General features: G+C 48.0%; 6 protein-coding genes across 6 annotated transcripts; 3 read left to right on the forward strand and 3 right to left on the reverse strand.

Moving 5' to 3' along the window:
• Nucleotides 1-212: 212 nt before the first annotated feature.
• Nucleotides 213-1976, forward strand: ANOM_000584 (acetyl/propionyl/methylcrotonyl-CoA carboxylase subunit alpha; the record flags this gene model as incomplete). Its single annotated transcript, XM_015545842.1, has 1 exon — nt 213-1976. The coding sequence occupies one exon, from the start codon at nt 213-215 to the stop codon at nt 1974-1976; it is 1764 nt and encodes a 587-aa protein (XP_015412132.1).
• A 225-nt stretch (nt 1977-2201) lies between these two features.
• Nucleotides 2202-3392, reverse strand: ANOM_000585 (aromatic alcohol reductase; the record flags this gene model as incomplete). The annotated part of the gene is made up of 4 exons (XM_015545843.1): nt 2202-2468; nt 2521-2847; nt 2925-3209; nt 3303-3392. The coding sequence occupies 4 exons, from the start codon at nt 3390-3392 to the stop codon at nt 2202-2204; spliced, it is 969 nt and encodes a 322-aa protein (XP_015412133.1).
• A 1151-nt stretch (nt 3393-4543) lies between these two features.
• Nucleotides 4544-5631, forward strand: ANOM_000586 (isopenicillin N synthase family dioxygenase; the record flags this gene model as incomplete). Its single annotated transcript, XM_015545844.1, has 3 exons — nt 4544-4699; nt 4749-4913; nt 4966-5631. 3 exons carry the CDS (start codon nt 4544-4546, stop codon nt 5629-5631), a joined length of 987 nt encoding a protein of 328 aa, XP_015412130.1.
• A 724-nt stretch (nt 5632-6355) lies between these two features.
• On the reverse strand, nt 6356-10681 carry ANOM_000587 (uncharacterized protein; the record flags this gene model as incomplete). The annotated part of the gene is made up of 11 exons (XM_015545845.1): nt 6356-7160; nt 7242-7479; nt 7538-7642; nt 7702-8190; nt 8666-9293; nt 9344-9421; nt 9477-9660; nt 9711-9932; nt 9985-10413; nt 10469-10540; nt 10596-10681. The coding sequence occupies 11 exons, from the start codon at nt 10679-10681 to the stop codon at nt 6356-6358; spliced, it is 3336 nt and encodes a 1111-aa protein (XP_015412131.1).
• Nucleotides 10682-11477: 796 nt separating this feature from the next.
• Nucleotides 11478-13536, reverse strand: ANOM_000588 (GMC family oxidoreductase; the record flags this gene model as incomplete). Its single annotated transcript, XM_015545846.1, has 4 exons — nt 11478-11919; nt 11976-12417; nt 12561-13278; nt 13330-13536. The coding sequence occupies 4 exons, from the start codon at nt 13534-13536 to the stop codon at nt 11478-11480; spliced, it is 1809 nt and encodes a 602-aa protein (XP_015412128.1).
• Nucleotides 13537-14741: 1205 nt separating this feature from the next.
• Nucleotides 14742-15174, forward strand: ANOM_000589 (CVNH domain-containing protein; the record flags this gene model as incomplete). The annotated part of the gene is made up of 2 exons (XM_015545847.1): nt 14742-14883; nt 14939-15174. 2 exons carry the CDS (start codon nt 14742-14744, stop codon nt 15172-15174), a joined length of 378 nt encoding a protein of 125 aa, XP_015412129.1.
• Between the last annotated feature and the right edge of the window lie 190 nt (nt 15175-15364).

The raw sequence follows: 15364 nt of genomic DNA on the forward strand, positions 1-15364 counted from the left end.
TCTATTCTGAGCATTGATTGACATGATCGGTGACCAGCAAACATATCATTTGTCATAGAAATCTTCGCAGTAGGCACAAATGCAAAGCACGTTTTAAATGAACGAACCATCGAGGAAGGTGAAGAAGGGCGAAGCATATGGTTGAGAAACTCGAGTGCTATTGTTTGCTCCTTCTTCCAATAAACTCTATCAAATCATAGAATAATACAGCAATGAGGAAAGAAATAAAGAAAGTATTGATTGCGAATCGCGGAGAGATCGCGGTGCGCATTATCCGTGCTTGTTACGATTACGGCGTCAGATCAGTTGCGGTATACTCAGACCTGGACGTGGACTCGCCTTTCGTTCGCCTTGCCGATGAAGCCTATGGGCTGAAGGGATTCCAAACAGCCGATACCTACCTCAATATCGATAAGCTTATTGCTGCAGCGAAACAGTCCGGGGCAGATGCCATTCACCCAGGATACGGGTTTCTATCTGAACGGGCGGAATTCGCTCAAGCAGTCCTGAATGCAGGGCTGACCTGGATCGGGCCTGATCCAAGTGTGATTGAGGCACTTGGTGATAAGGTTGAGGCGCGACGCATTGCGCTACGCGTCGGTGCGCCGCTGGTAGCCGGCAGCGATGGCCCTGTGTCAACGGCAAAAGAAGTGGTAGCATTTGCGAGACAGCATGGCCTACCAATTGCGATAAAAGCCGCCCATGGAGGTGGTGGTCGCGGTTTGAAGGTGGCTTGGAGGATGGATGAGGTAGCAGATTGTTATGAATCTGCCGTCAGGGAGGCAACGGCGGCCTTTGGTCGGGGGGGATGTTTCATAGAACGATATCTCGACCGTCCGCGACATATCGAGGCTCAGGTTCTAGCTGACAAGCATGGTAACGTGGTGGTGGTCGGAACGCGCGATTGCTCCGTACAAAGACGACATCAAAAGTTGATCGAGGAAGCTCCAGCTCCATTCTTGATTGTCGGGCAGCGAGAGAAGATTCAGAATGCCGCTCAGTCAATATGTGCTGCGGCTGGTTATTCCGGTGCTGGCACTGTAGAATTTCTTCTAGGAGCCGATGGCAGCGTCTCTTTCCTAGAGGTCAATACCCGACTTCAGGTTGAGCACCCCGTGACGGAAGAGACCACAGGGCTTGACTTGGTCGTGGAGCAGCTTCGTATTGCCGAGGGACATCCGCTAAACATCTCGTCTCCCATTCCTCCCCGGGGTCATTCCATCGAATTCCGCATCAATGCAGAGGACCCTGGTCGAGGGTTCCTACCAACCCCTGGCCAGATCACGACTTTTCAGCCACCTTCTGGCCCCGGCATCCGTCTAGACAGTGGTGTCGCTCAAGGGTCGACCATTCCGGCTGTTTACGACTCCCTAATGGCGAAGTTGATCGTCTCTGGCGCAACCCGTGAGCAGGCACTGCGTCGTGCCCGTCGTGCGCTGAAAGAATTCCACATCACCGGGGTAGCGACAGTTCTCCCGTTCCACACTGAGACGCTTAACTCTGACGATTTCCTGGGTACTAATGGCTTTAATGTGCACACGCGCTGGGTGGAAACTGATTTCTTGGTGACACTGGCCCCCGCTCCACGACCGGACCCAGCACCCGAACAGGAGCTCATTCGGACTCATCTGGAGATTGATGGCAAGCTGGTATCTGTGGGCCTGCCAAGCCTGCTCCTGAGCGGAATCGGGTCGGTAGCATCCTCTTCACCTAGTGCCAATAAACAAAAACTAAAGAAAGATACCGGAGACATTCTAGCACCAGTCTCTGGAACGCTTCGAGCCTTCAAGGTCCCTGACAGTGCGTGTGTCCGTAAGGGCGATGTACTGGCAATTATGGAGGCGATGAAAATGGAAACACAAGTCACTGCACCGAGAGACGGGATTGTACGCCTTCTCACCAAAGAGGGTGAATATGTGCAGGCAGGGAGCGTGATACTTACGTTTGAGCAAGAGGAGCTCATGTTCAAGAATTGAAAATGGATTAATACCCATACTTAACTATGATAGCTAATGGCAAAGAGCCAGATATCAACTCTGCTTCAATAAAGAGTGTAATGAGTGTATTGCATTGCCTGCATAATCCATCGCATAGTTCTCCATTCTCTTTGGGTTAATTGCGCAGCGATTATCGAGCGAAGAGCATAACGATAAGAAGAGCATACACCAAGAAGCAGTCACCTAAATTACGTGTCCATGGTTTCAATAACCATAGGGCCTTTTGCCTTTTCCATTGAGAACCTCGGCAAAAAATTCACGAAAAGAGATTGGCTTGAAGTCGGGATACAACTCTCTCGCATCAAGATACCCGAGATATTTTGCATAGCGAGGCTGATTATCCTGGCGAACATACTTGCTATATGTATACTGTGTAATATAAACCAAGGTCCGCTTGCCTGGATCCCCCGGATCAAGAGAAAGGGACGACTGGGCATCATTCAGTCTTGTTTCACTTTCTTCAATCGTCTCCTGTAAATAGATGTAGTGAGTATATATCTCTTCAAACCCAGGTCATACGTACATATTGCCTCTCAACCTTCTCGCCTGACAGGTCCTCAACGATATCGATGATCTCGTTTTCAGTCAAAATATCTCCCCAAGTGTAAACATACTTGTTCACCGTTCGATCATCGGTGATAATCCGTGCAACAAAGCGGCCAATATCACGGGAGTCTGTCAGTATATTGGGGGCATTGCCGTCACCATGGATAGTCGTGTTTGGCACCAAAGCTGCGTAGTCAACGCGCCCCGATGGTACGCAGGGGAAGGAGATTTGATGCCAATACCCAACGTCGATGACAGTGTAGGGTAGTTCTAATCTTTTGATCTCATTGTATATGACCTCTTTCTGATCATTGTTTCACATATGTTAGACAGCCATTGGGGGTTCATTCTGTTTCTTCGCAGTTATATAGGGGCACATACCTCATCGCGAAGCAACATTATCCCTTGTGGTGGGGCAACTGTGATGAATGCACAAGGAATAAACCGCTTGATGCCTGCAGACTTGGCAGCTCTCACTAACGTCTTTTGCTGCAGGAGGTCGTGAGGCCCAATGGCACTGATCAAAATGTCAATACCTTGCAAGGTGGAAACAAGCTCTTGTTCCGAGACATTTAAATCAGATACACGCAGTGGAACACCACGATTCTTGATTTGCTGAGCAGATGGTTTCCCCGCGGAACTAGGCCGTACAAGAACCTCAACATCCTAGACGTGTAATGAACAAGTTTAACAACAGAAGTAGTGACCTTATGTCAAGAGATTGCATTGTCAATGAGAGGGGTGAATGTTATAACATACAAATTGGTTGGCTTCTAGTAGCCCATCTAATATAGAACCCCCAGTTGCGCCAGTCGCCCCAAGGAGCAATACCTTTTGTTTCGTAGACATTTTCGCCGACGGTAGGTCATAAGACGAAAAACGATGTATTAGCTATAATTCGGTGTATAAGTGGATATACTAGCCCCATGTCCTTTATTTAAAGTAGCTACAGAGTATGAAGTTATGACCATGGCTAAGGAGATAAGCTTATCAATCATTAATAATCAATATTCATGCCAGCTTAAATCTTCGAAGCCAAAGGTGTGAAGGCCTTTTAAGTGTTTAGCCGGCATGTGCACTGGGTCCACTACATAACTTTATGCCCACAATTCACAACACAGGCCATCCTGTTAACATTGCACAGTTTAGTGACGTCAATGAGGTACGCTGAAATCGCGGCCTTAGAATTAAGGCGGACAATAGATAGCGTATTTCCTTTAACAATCTGTAGTTGGAACCTCGTAATGTAAGCCCGAGTAAAATCAACCCTCGCCAAAGCACACCACTGCGGCATATCAAGAACCAATAGTACGAGGAAGACAATTTGAAGGGATAAAACCCTTAAAAATCTGAACAGATCCGTAACATACCACCTTGTTTTCAAAATAGCTGGGGTTCGTCAATCCCTTGTGACCATGTAAGAGGGCACTTACTTGCTGTTATCCTCACGGTTTGTGGCCGCATATACGGCGTATCATTGGATAAAGAGCGCGATAAACCGAAGTATTGACGAAACATGTTATCTGGGGTTATTCTGGGAACCGAATTCTCCTTCGTGCATCTAATTTGGGATCCAGTTACCCTCGTTGTATGACCTCCATGGCAATCGATGGACGAACTCGTTGGCTAGGGCTGACTGCCACAAGCAAATATTGTCAAGTCATCCCGATCACTTGCCTTATTTGTAGTCAAGGCCCACAGCTGTGGAGGCTCTGATTGGTGAGATACTGATTGAGGAAAGTGATCTCGGACCCACTCCGACTATCCGGGAAATCAGAAGATGGTTTGAGGATCGATTGGGAAGGGCAAAGGGATGATATCAAAATCCTGGGGCATTGGACATCACCTTCCTGATGCAAAATCCCCGCGTTGAGATACAATGGATTCCCCGTCTGACGGATCTATAAATCGGCCTCATGGCCCTCTCCAGATCACCATTGCTGTATCAATCACTCAAAAACATCCTCCAAAACAAGCTCTACTTTTCATTTATAGTCACAATGTCTGAGACTCTTGACCTATCCTTGCTGAAGGGTACACCCGAGCAAAGGGAGCAGATCTCTGCTGAGTTGCTCCATGGCCTCAAGACTCGCGGTGGCGTTAAGCTGAAGAACCACGGTCTTCCAGACAAGCTCGTTCATGAACTATTCGACTGGGTGAGTTAGATGTGTTTTTGCACTCCCAGATTAAAGCTGATTTTCCCAGACTCGCAAGTTTTTTGCCCTTCCGCATGAAGACAAAATGCTCGCCAAGCACCCTCCTGAGGCAAACCCCAACCGGGGCTACTGCTACGTTGGACAGGAGTCCATCTCGAGTATTAGTGGTTATGAGAAGGGGCTTCCGCAGGGACGTTTCGTTCGTGATATCAAGGTATGGCTTGGTTTAGCAGTATTCAGACCGTCACACACTAAAAGCGATACAGGAAACCGTCGACTTCGGCTCACCTCGCGATGAGCTCGTAGACAACATCTGGGTACCTGAAGAGAAGCTCCCAGGTTTCCGCAAGTTCATGGAAGACTTCTACGAAACATGCTTCAAGCTCGAGCTCGAGATTCTCGCTGCTCTTGCGAAGGCACTCGGCGTTGACGAAAACCAAATGGTAGCCCTGCACAACAAAGCCGAGAACGAGTTCCGCATCCTTCACTACCCAGAAGTTCCGGCATCAGAACTGGCCGACGGCACCGCGACACGTATCGCCGAGCACACCGACTTTGGCAGCATCACCATGCTGTTCCAGGACTCCGTTGGGGGCCTTCAGGTCGAAGACCAGCAAAATCCTGGTGTCTTCCGCGGTATCGAGTCAGCAGACAAGACAGAGATCATTCTAAATATTGGCGACTCGATGCAGCGACTGACCAACGATACTTTCCGCGCTGCGTGCCACCGTGTCACATACCCGCCTTCTGTTAAGGTTGGTACAGAGGCAGTCATTCCTGAGCGGTACTCCATTGCATACTTTGCGAAGCCGAACCGCTCGGCGTCACTGTTCCCTTTCAAGGAGTTCATCACGCCTTCAACCCCTTGCCGGTACGAGGACATAAATGCATGGGATTTCCAAAACCTTCGCATTTCCAGACTGTTTAAATAGGGATTGTATATAAGTTTACTGCATGACTAGTTTATGAAATACTCGTTTTACCTGAAATATGTCGTTGATGCATAGATTCTCGTAATTTGTCTTAGGCGCAGCGTGGTAGATCACAATCGTCCTCAAATAGTCGTAAAATAACTAGGATCAATATGGCGGACGTCGTGTTGTGTCTGAATCCTTGGGTAAATGTATCTGACTTTTTTGCAGTTTTGTGGACAAGTTAAATATATTTCTCCTAGGTCCACCAAGGCAAGTAATTCTCGCGCCTCGTTCATTTTCGATGTTATCGGATAATTTAGTCAGGTTGACTAGTAGAAACAAGACCATCTCACATATATATCGTGCTTCTTAAACAATCATGGGTCGGGATTCTGCTGCAATAAGCGAGCAGTTACGTCTTACAGAGAGCGTCGTTGTATGGTGCCTTGACGAGTAATACTATCATAATTCTACTTAGTCCTCAAGTGATAGCTGGTAGCATATTGAGCATGACATATGACCCCTGGACTGGGTGGATGGAGAAGACAGCCTGAGCAGTTTGGGGTATTACACCCGGCACGTAAATGACCCTTGAGATGTAGATACATTAATCTAAATACCAGAAAAGCGACCCGGAGTGTACAATTTTAATACCCTCTATTGTCTATACAGAGCACCTCCACGATCATAGCTAGTACCCCACTGAATCCAGACACGAGGGACACAGATAACTCGCGTCAACCTAATTCTCCCTATTCAACTGCAGCACCAAGCCAGGAACCTCCAATCCAACAGCGTTCCCATCACTGTCGAGCACAAAAACAAATAAATCCAAGGCACGACCATTATACTTTAGCTTATCCACATCCATCCACGAAACACAAGTCGGCGTCCCAGCATCAGCAAGCTCATTCTTATCCTGCAAAACAGCCCTGAACGCCACCCTGGAGCCACCTGACTCCGTGCTCGAAACCAGGCCGGTTGGATACAACCTGATACTCAACGCCTCCGGGTCCTTAACCCCAATCAACGAAGCCAGGGTCTCCCTGAAATCTGTCCCATTGCTGACGAACCTGTCGACGAACATACCAGGCAACCTATCAACAGAGACTGTAATCGACGAATTAAGCCCAGAAGAAGCTTTATACTCGCCACCAAACCGAGCACCGGCCTGCTTAACCGCCGTCTTCATCAACGCAGGCAAGATAACATCGCCGATGATATCAGCGTGCGCATTCAGGTCCGGCGCGGAGACGCTGTCGGTTGCAAGAACGGCGAACCCGACGTTATAGTCTGGCACGAGACCTATGTAGGAGCTGTACTGTCCAATGCTGCTATAGTAGGTATAAATGTCGATCATAGAGGTGTCGGGGTAGTCTCCACTGCTGTAGATGATCCAGGGGTAGCCGAGGGAGTTGGCTGGGTTGGACGTGTGGGTGACCGGCTTCAGCCAGCGGTTTGATTGAGCCTCGGTTAGGAGGGTTGAGTTGAGGATTGCCTTTCCGGCGGTGGAGAGATCGGTGATTGTTGAGTACATCGCGAGGGCCCTGTATTTCGGATTAGTAGGGTTCTAGGGATTCAATCTGGGGCGGAGGACTTGCGGTGCGTCTCCTGCATATTGAGTGGACCAACCACTAGTTTTGGGGTCTGTTGGGATGATACCGGCTGAGTTCCTTGAAGGGGTGTGCAGGCTGGTGTTAGTGAGGGCGAGTGGCTGGAGGATGCGACTTTTGAGAACATCGTTGAATGGTTGGCCCGTGACCTTTTCTATGATGTAGCCTAGAATCTGGAATCCAACGTTGGAGTATATGGGGGTTACCCCAGGAGGAGCAACTGGCGGAAGATGAGCTAAAGTGCCGAGGGTTTCTGAAGAGCAGATGTATTAGACTTGGATATAGTATTATGGAGAGGGCTATTGTCATACCGGCTTGAGATGAATTACTCCGTGTGCAAGTACCACCAGTGCCAGCGGACGATGGCAAGCCGTCATTGATGCTGTAACCCTCTTTCTCTATGCCATTCACACAGTCTAAAGTAGGTTGATTAGGTCGGTACCAGCTGTAATATTGTTATGTTAGGAGTACTCACAGTCCCTAGGCAGGCCTGACATATGGCTGGCTAGTTGGCCCACAGTAATATCCTTCCAGTCCACATATTGAATAGGATCCTGCGTTACATTCGCACTCTCCGTAGTTTCGGCTAGTGCAGGAAGATATTTCGTCACAGGATCATTCCAGATGGTATCCCCGGCCTCAACAAGAATAGTCCAGATTGTGAAGATCTGGGTAAGTCCACCGATGCGGTAGATGCTGTCCTGATTCACATGTTGAATCTGGCTGGATGAGTTGCGCAGTGAAGGAGCAGTGTAATGATAATCGAAGAAGAATGGATCTGCACTGGCACTTCCCTGATTGGTGGAGAAAAGCGATACACTGAACGATGTGGTATTGGGATAGACTTCTCCGTGAGAACCAGACCCTTGGATATATAGTTCATCGAATTGCCCGGTGAGGTTTGCCAGGGCAGATGTCAATGTCGTCGAGTTCTTGTCGAGCGTGAATGCTGGGAATGCCGGCCCTAAGAGTGGGCAGGGAGTAAATGAAGATACGGAATGAATAAGACAAAGGACGGGGAAAAAGATAGTAAAATGTGATTTAGACATTTTGATATGCAATAATACTTTTGATGCTTCGTGTTGACAGCGTTATGATGGTTCCCTGAGTTAGGTATTTATTTTCTACGAGTCGGGTCGGAGATGGAACATGTACAAACCCTGAGGTATTTCGGCCCCAACATTAGGAAGATCGGATCGGAGATGCAACAAGCCTTCACACACACACTAACACAGCCTCACAAAATGGGGGGCCTTACACACAAACTAGCATTAGGAAACAATATTAGCCAATGTAGGAAGAAGGAAAGTATTAAATAGAAAGAATGGAGAGAATAGAACCGCCGTGACCCCAATCAAGTACGGGATAGCATAGATATAGGTACGTCCCCGTTCAATTTCCGAAGGTTGAATAAGGCGAGACAACTTGTTATATCCAACCAGTCATCATGTCCAGATTGGGAGGAAGGAAGAATTCTGCAGCTAATTGGAAATCATAGCCAGTCAATGACGGATCCCCGGGCATGTCTAACTGTCCAATTGTAGCGTCATACGACAGCCCTGGTGTGGTATCCAGGCCAACATTTTGTCTTGCGGCAAGGCGCTGAGAAGGGTAGGTTGCTTCTTGGTTTTCGAAGTTGGAAGAAAACCAGCCCTGGATGCGAGCAACGCGTTTCTCAAAGTCGACAAAGACGTCTCGATCGCCATCCAGGTCCACGTGCGTTGTAGATAACGCTGCTAGGCGCTGCCGCAGTTTTCCTAGAGTTTCCGGCCATGTACGACTCTGTGGAATTAGGGCTGCTTTTCCCATCCGTGAAGCTGCAACAATTTGCCTACAAGCAACCAGGATGCAGAAAGCCATTTGTACCCATTGTGTGTTGTTGAACCCCTGTTCGCACCCTATCGGTAGCTCCATGTACATATTTAGAATATTATCTGCCGCAGTAAGGCCAGAACAGAAGATCTCGTTCCACCAGGTCTCAGAGACTATGGAACATGCCGACCTAGAAGATAGTGTGCTCTGCTGAGAAATGCTGACTTGGTACAAGCATAGCTCTGTTGTATAGAGCTGCATAGCCATAACCGCTGAACAGTCCAAGAGCGCCATTCTCAGCTTACCTCATACGTTAAAGGCGGGTTTAGGGGGATACTCACGAGTTTCATAAAAGTCAACAGGAAGCTGGCCGCGTAATCTATCTAAGTCAGATTTAATGTTACTGACATATAGCTCTGCTGCCGAGCTCGTGCTAACCAGCTCGATGCCATGTTTCCAAGACAGATTGTTAATCTTTTCCGCAATAACCTGCAATTGGAAAATGTGCATAATGTGCTTGTCATGAGCGAGGTCACCTTCATTGTGTAGAGACTGGCAGCATTGTTCGAGATATGGAGCTATATTTGGGAAGCAAGACGGCTTGTGTAGAAGGATGGAAATGCTAGATCTTGTCTCAGTAACGTCGGTGTTTTACGACAAGAGGAAACTTACGTGGATGACAGGTAATAGCATCCAACAACGGCTCTCTGCTCCTCAAGGCCCCAGGATGGGCGAACATAGTTTTCATCGTCGAGTGCATATTCTTTATCAAATCTAAGTGCTGTTTTCCATGTTTTCGTTTGTGGTGGTCGATCCAACCGCAGCTCAACCAGAAGACCTATAGCCAGCTGTAGAAACTGCGTATATCGATGGGGTCGCGAGTGATAATGGGACCTGTCAAGCATAATTAGGGGGTAGGCTTTATAGGTTGTTCGAAGCTAGTTACCAAGCCAGAAAGACCAGCATTCCCTGTAGCAACTCAAATGAAACGTCTCCGCGCATAATCATGCGAGAAGCAATGATTCTCTTGATCTCCTTACCTAGCACTCTCTGCAGTGGCATATTGGAGTATGCCGCAGATGCGAGTAAAGCTAAGAAGAGAAATGGCTTTTCTTGCCGAAGATCTGCGGCAGCGACCTGCGGTGAGATAACAACGAACGGAAAATGTAACGCCATTTCCGTCTTATAAATATCTATGAAAGACTGGGCAGTTTCCATATTTAGTAGACCGCGTGCAATAACGTCCATCCTGTCCTTGTCAGTTTCTTCGCCAGTTGGACTGCATATAGCACTTTCAAGGACTGTTGGGTTTGCTGGAGTTGATTCGGAGTTAGTCATGAGTTCATTAATCTTTGACTCAAGAGCTTCTATCTGCCTGCACTGTCAAGTGAGTTATATTATATGCCAATACTTGCACGATGATTGCGTACCGGTCTTTTTTGAAGCCCTTAAACCGCCGACCGGTCTCACGATATGTACATTGCTTGTTCAACCGTGCACACCTATACAATCTCAATAAGCTATACATAGACCGCCTTAGCTTTCTTGGGCCATTACCGAGAGCAGATATCTGATTCTGCAGTATTCCGTACACACCGGACCTTGGACTTGGCACAATTCTGACAGGTACTGGAAAGGGGCATGATGTTCGGAGGCACCAGTTAAAGTGTGCACGTCCAAATTTTCTTATGCAATTCTTAGCACAAATAAGAACACTAGTAGAAGTGCAATTCTATTGCACCTGTATCCTGGAGGTCACAACGGAAGTCGGCTCTTGGCAGAGGTCCTTGCACAATATTTATGACAGGAAGCTGGAAGTGAGGCTGTGCAGCGCAGCCAAGCAGCTACTAGTCCACTAGCGGTCAGTTACGTTTCCCCACATGCCTCCACACTTCATCCAATGTATACTGTGCGTGTATTTATCAGCTTGGGAGGGCTGCGCATATCTTATGGCTCGTGCAGCTACATTGACTGGCATACTTTCCAGCTATTTGGAGGCGTTGTCAAGTTCGTAGACTCCATACGGTACCTAACAGACATGGTGCGAACTTGAAGTAGCAAGCAAAAAAAAAAAAAAAAAAAAAAAAGGCCAGGTCGGCTTAGGAAATGATGTAGCGAAGGTCACATAGTTACGCACTACGCTATACTTCAGCAGCGCACAAGTGGCTTTAGTCAGCTTAATGGCAGCCTCGGGCTGCGCTTCTAGATTGCACAGGTTATCCCCCGTCGAGTAATACCGAGATTTGCGTTGGCCGATTGAAGGGAAAGATTGCACTGTCAGAAGATTCTACGAAGGGGAAGGAATGTCTGGAGCGCGACTGATCACCCGCGAATTACGCGACGGAGGGTGAGAATCCTGGGTGATTAGGCGGTCTCCCCATTCTCACCTCTTTTCCAATTAACCTAATGTGTGTGTGTAGACATTCTCTAACGTCTTATTTACTCGCTGTTCCAGTCCTGCTTGATGAGGTCCGCTGCTCTTTCCGCAAATGCATACACCGTGGCTTGCAGATTCGCCGTGCTTATAAGCGGGATAGCACTCGCATCCACAACCCTCAGTCCTTCGATACCATAAACCCTCAAATTGGAATCCACCACTCCGCCTCTCTCGCGAGGCAGCATGGAACAGGTCCCCGCAAAGTGCCACATGGATACTAAATTCTCCCGGGCATACTTCTTCGCAGCATCTAAGTCTCCCCGGAAATCTGCAGCTGGGTCACGGAACTTCAGTGGCTGTTCGAGCAGCTCCCCAAGCTGAGGTGACTCTGCTAAGTTCTTGATACCGAGCAAGTGCCGTGCTATGACTTCCAGATCGAGAGGATTCGACAGGTAACCTGGATCAATGATTGGAGGGGTTTCAGGATTGATGGAGGTACTTGTGCTCTTTTTGTCAGATTTCGTGAATATACGGTTTGTTGGGCGGAGGGGTTCACTCACATATAAACGCTTCCGCGGGAAAGCGGCTGAGAGAGCATTACTCCAAGCGTGACAAACTTTCCAGGCGAAGCAGCTGGAATAGTCTCATCATTGAGGTCCTTGGCATAATTCGTCTGCCCTAAGGCGGACAGGTAGGCAGCTGATGGTTGCTTGGAATCAAGAACCGTTGTCTTCGCGATGTCGTAATAGGCGCGTGTCGCCCTGTGCTCTTGTGAGTTTTCGGGGGCGTAGTTTATAAATAATGCCTGGAGAGCACTTCGGTCCTGTGGAGGAAGAGGCAAATACGCGTAGGTATGAACTCCGAGTGAAGCAAGGGGCCCAGACTGCGTGGAAGTGTATTCCTGCATTGCCTGGCCGAGGGCCTCAGCCTCTTGCCTTACCAGAGAGTCCTTAGTCTCAAGTTCCGCCTTTGCTTGAAATGCGGTGTACGATATCATATGATCTAGATATAGTAGATGTTAGTTATATCCGTCCCCAAAGCGAGTATACATCGAAGAGGGAAATGGTTTCGTGTTATTTGACAGTCAAATCAACATCAACAACCCAAAGGTTTTGAATGTACTACATCAGAAGCTGCTTACATACCTTGAAGGTTCTGCCCAACTCCGGGAAGGTTCATGACTAAATCGATGTCATGTTTCTTAAGAAGCTCTGCTCCACCAACTCCAGAAAGTTGGAGGATTTTGGGGGATTGAAATGCGCCAGCGGCAAGTATAACCTCGCCGCTTGCCTGAACAGTTTGGGAGGCACCATTGACACTGTACTGGACTCCAATAGCCCTGGGGGACTTGCTTTCGTCAAACAGGACTCTCTCAACAAGTGAGTTCGTGAGAACGTGGAGATTGGGTCGAAGCTCGACAGGCTTATAATAGGCTGAGGCGGAGTTGCTCCTCTTGCCCTCCGAGTCGATGCTAGCAAGGCAGCTGAATGAGCCTACAGAGCTGTGGATGAACGGATCCCCGGCGTTGTATTTCCCTCTGCTGCGGAACAGTTCGGCCCATGCCTTGCGAATAGGATGCGTCGTGTTGCCAAAGGATGTTTGGATCGGGCCTTTCGCGTCGTTCAATTCAGGCCAGTCCTCAATTGCCAGACCTTCTTTGGCATCCTGTGCTACAGTGGGACTGCTGTAGGCCTTGGAGAAATAGTCCTTTAACATGGACCAATTCCATCCGGGGTTACCGAGTGCCTCCCATGAGTCAATAACTCCCTTGAAAGGAGGAACAAAGACGTGTGCATTTAATGAACTGGATCCTCCGAGTGCCTTGCCCTGGTTGAGACCAAGCACTCTGCCATTGAGGCCTGGCTGTAAAAGCAATAAGCCCACACCCTTTATCGAGATAGAGACGGCCCTTACCTGTGGGGAAGAGTGGAATTTCCAATCGGCGTCGGATCCAAGTAGTGCGGCATAAAAGATGGGAATGTTCACGCGGGGATCAGCTGTCAAGTCGGCGCCTGCTTCGAGAACCAGCACAGAGGTGCTGGGGTCTTCGCTGAGTCGAGAAGCAATCACTAGGCCAGCCGTACCTCCGCCAATAACAACAAAATCATATACAGCAGCCATTTTGTACTGTGAGCAGATTTGGAGAATGTAAAAAAAATCGAGCTGGGAGCGTCGCAAGTGACTTGTTGAAACGAAAAGGAAGACATGTGGACGGTACTTATTACTATCATAATAGTAGTAAACAAAGAAATAGATTTTATCAAGACCACCCAATGAGAGTACTACGAAGTACATGGGAATGCTGCACTAAGCTCCACAAATGCCCCTCCTCAATGCATGTGAGATTGTTATGGTACCATTTCAAATTAGGGCTGACGGGAAGGATGTAACCGTGGATCCTGGTGGGTATGCGCCGAGGCTCTCGAGTAGACACATAGGCAATTGTCCAAGTGCAGCCAAGACATTTCATTGTCAATTACATGACTCTTCCCCCTTCCAACAACCTAGGTAGGTTAAGATGGAAAACTAGGTTGACCGTGGTTGACCGTGGTTAACCGTGGATGCCTGATAAGGCATGAATCCCATTCAAGAAGTTGGTGGATTAGCAGACATGCTCGCTGAGTTGGCCATTTCAAGGACCAACAAACAAGTCATTAAAGCTTTGATCGATCTGTGGTCTCATAGTGAGGCCGAATACATATCGTGAGCTTTCAGCTCTATGCTAACTAACTCTAGCGTTGCTACGTGGCTTCGGATATGGTGTGGCACATGGCCACGCCCATTTCGCCTACTAAAACCTAGTAGACCAACTTCCACATAGCTGCAAAACAATTTCTAACCGCCTCAGTATTCCTGGCCAGCTTTTGCAATGTTGAGAGCTACATACCTTAACGGTTGAGCAAGAAGGCCATGCCATCTTTGGGATAGGTATACTATGAGTTAGATTAATCATCCTTTTGAAGTTGTACTCTGTAGGTGAACTCCTATTGACCTTCGTATTTCCCAGGAAGCAAATTGAACCAATGCTGCCAGAATAAGAAATTATGACCTATCACCTACTGCTGGAAGTAGTCCTTCGTCCACACGACACCAATAAGGACGAGCTGCGTCACTCTGCGTCGGAGCCCGTTTTTCAACCATTTCGTAGGGCACCAATGCGCATAGAACGAGATAGCCGGCTGTCTATGCACCAAGCATACTAGGTGGTACTTTAAAAGCAGTCGACCTCTACAAATCCTTCCGCATATTCGAACGTTCACGAACGACTCTATATAGTTTCAGAGGCACTGCACGTATCCTGCCCCCACTGACTGTCTTTTTCCATCATGTCATTTCATCAATCTTGTCGGAACATCCATATCGTGCCTGAGCATGGCCACACGATGTTGCTGGCTGAAGTTCGCAATATCCAAGGAAAATATATTCCCCGGAAGATTCGTTTAGATGATCACATTGGAAATACTGACGGTAATGCCCCCTTACCGCTCTGTATAGCCCACTACATGAGTGCTGACCGACAAAGGCTGGTTCATCTGGGGTGGATCTAATTTCACTCATTCTGCAAGGAACGTTGCACTAGAGGAAACTCCATGGGGCCCCAAACTTTGCGCCGATCTACCAATGATAAATGGCGGCTCTCGAGGCCGCCAGGGTATGATGTTGTCCGATAAGATCCAGAATAATGATGGCCGTCTCAAGTTCCTCGTGAGTGTAGATAATACTATTGGTGCACAACTAGCCATGCTGATATTATTCTAGGGGCCTTGAAATTGGCAACTCCAGAGGCAATGCCGGGAAGGAGATCAGTTACAGTGAACCTTGTCATCTCCCAAGACCAGTCTCTCCTACTCTTCTTGTTATTCTTATTCTTTCCGAATTTTTCTTTCTCCTATCAATCTTCGTCATTATTCTTTTATCACTTTACTGTTATTGCTCTTGTTATTTTCAG

The sequence above is a fragment of the Aspergillus nomiae genome, assembly GCF_001204775.2.
Source record: "Aspergillus nomiae NRRL 13137 chromosome Unknown contig00005, whole genome shotgun sequence".
NCBI classification, from domain to species: domain Eukaryota; kingdom Fungi; phylum Ascomycota; class Eurotiomycetes; order Eurotiales; family Aspergillaceae; genus Aspergillus; species Aspergillus nomiae.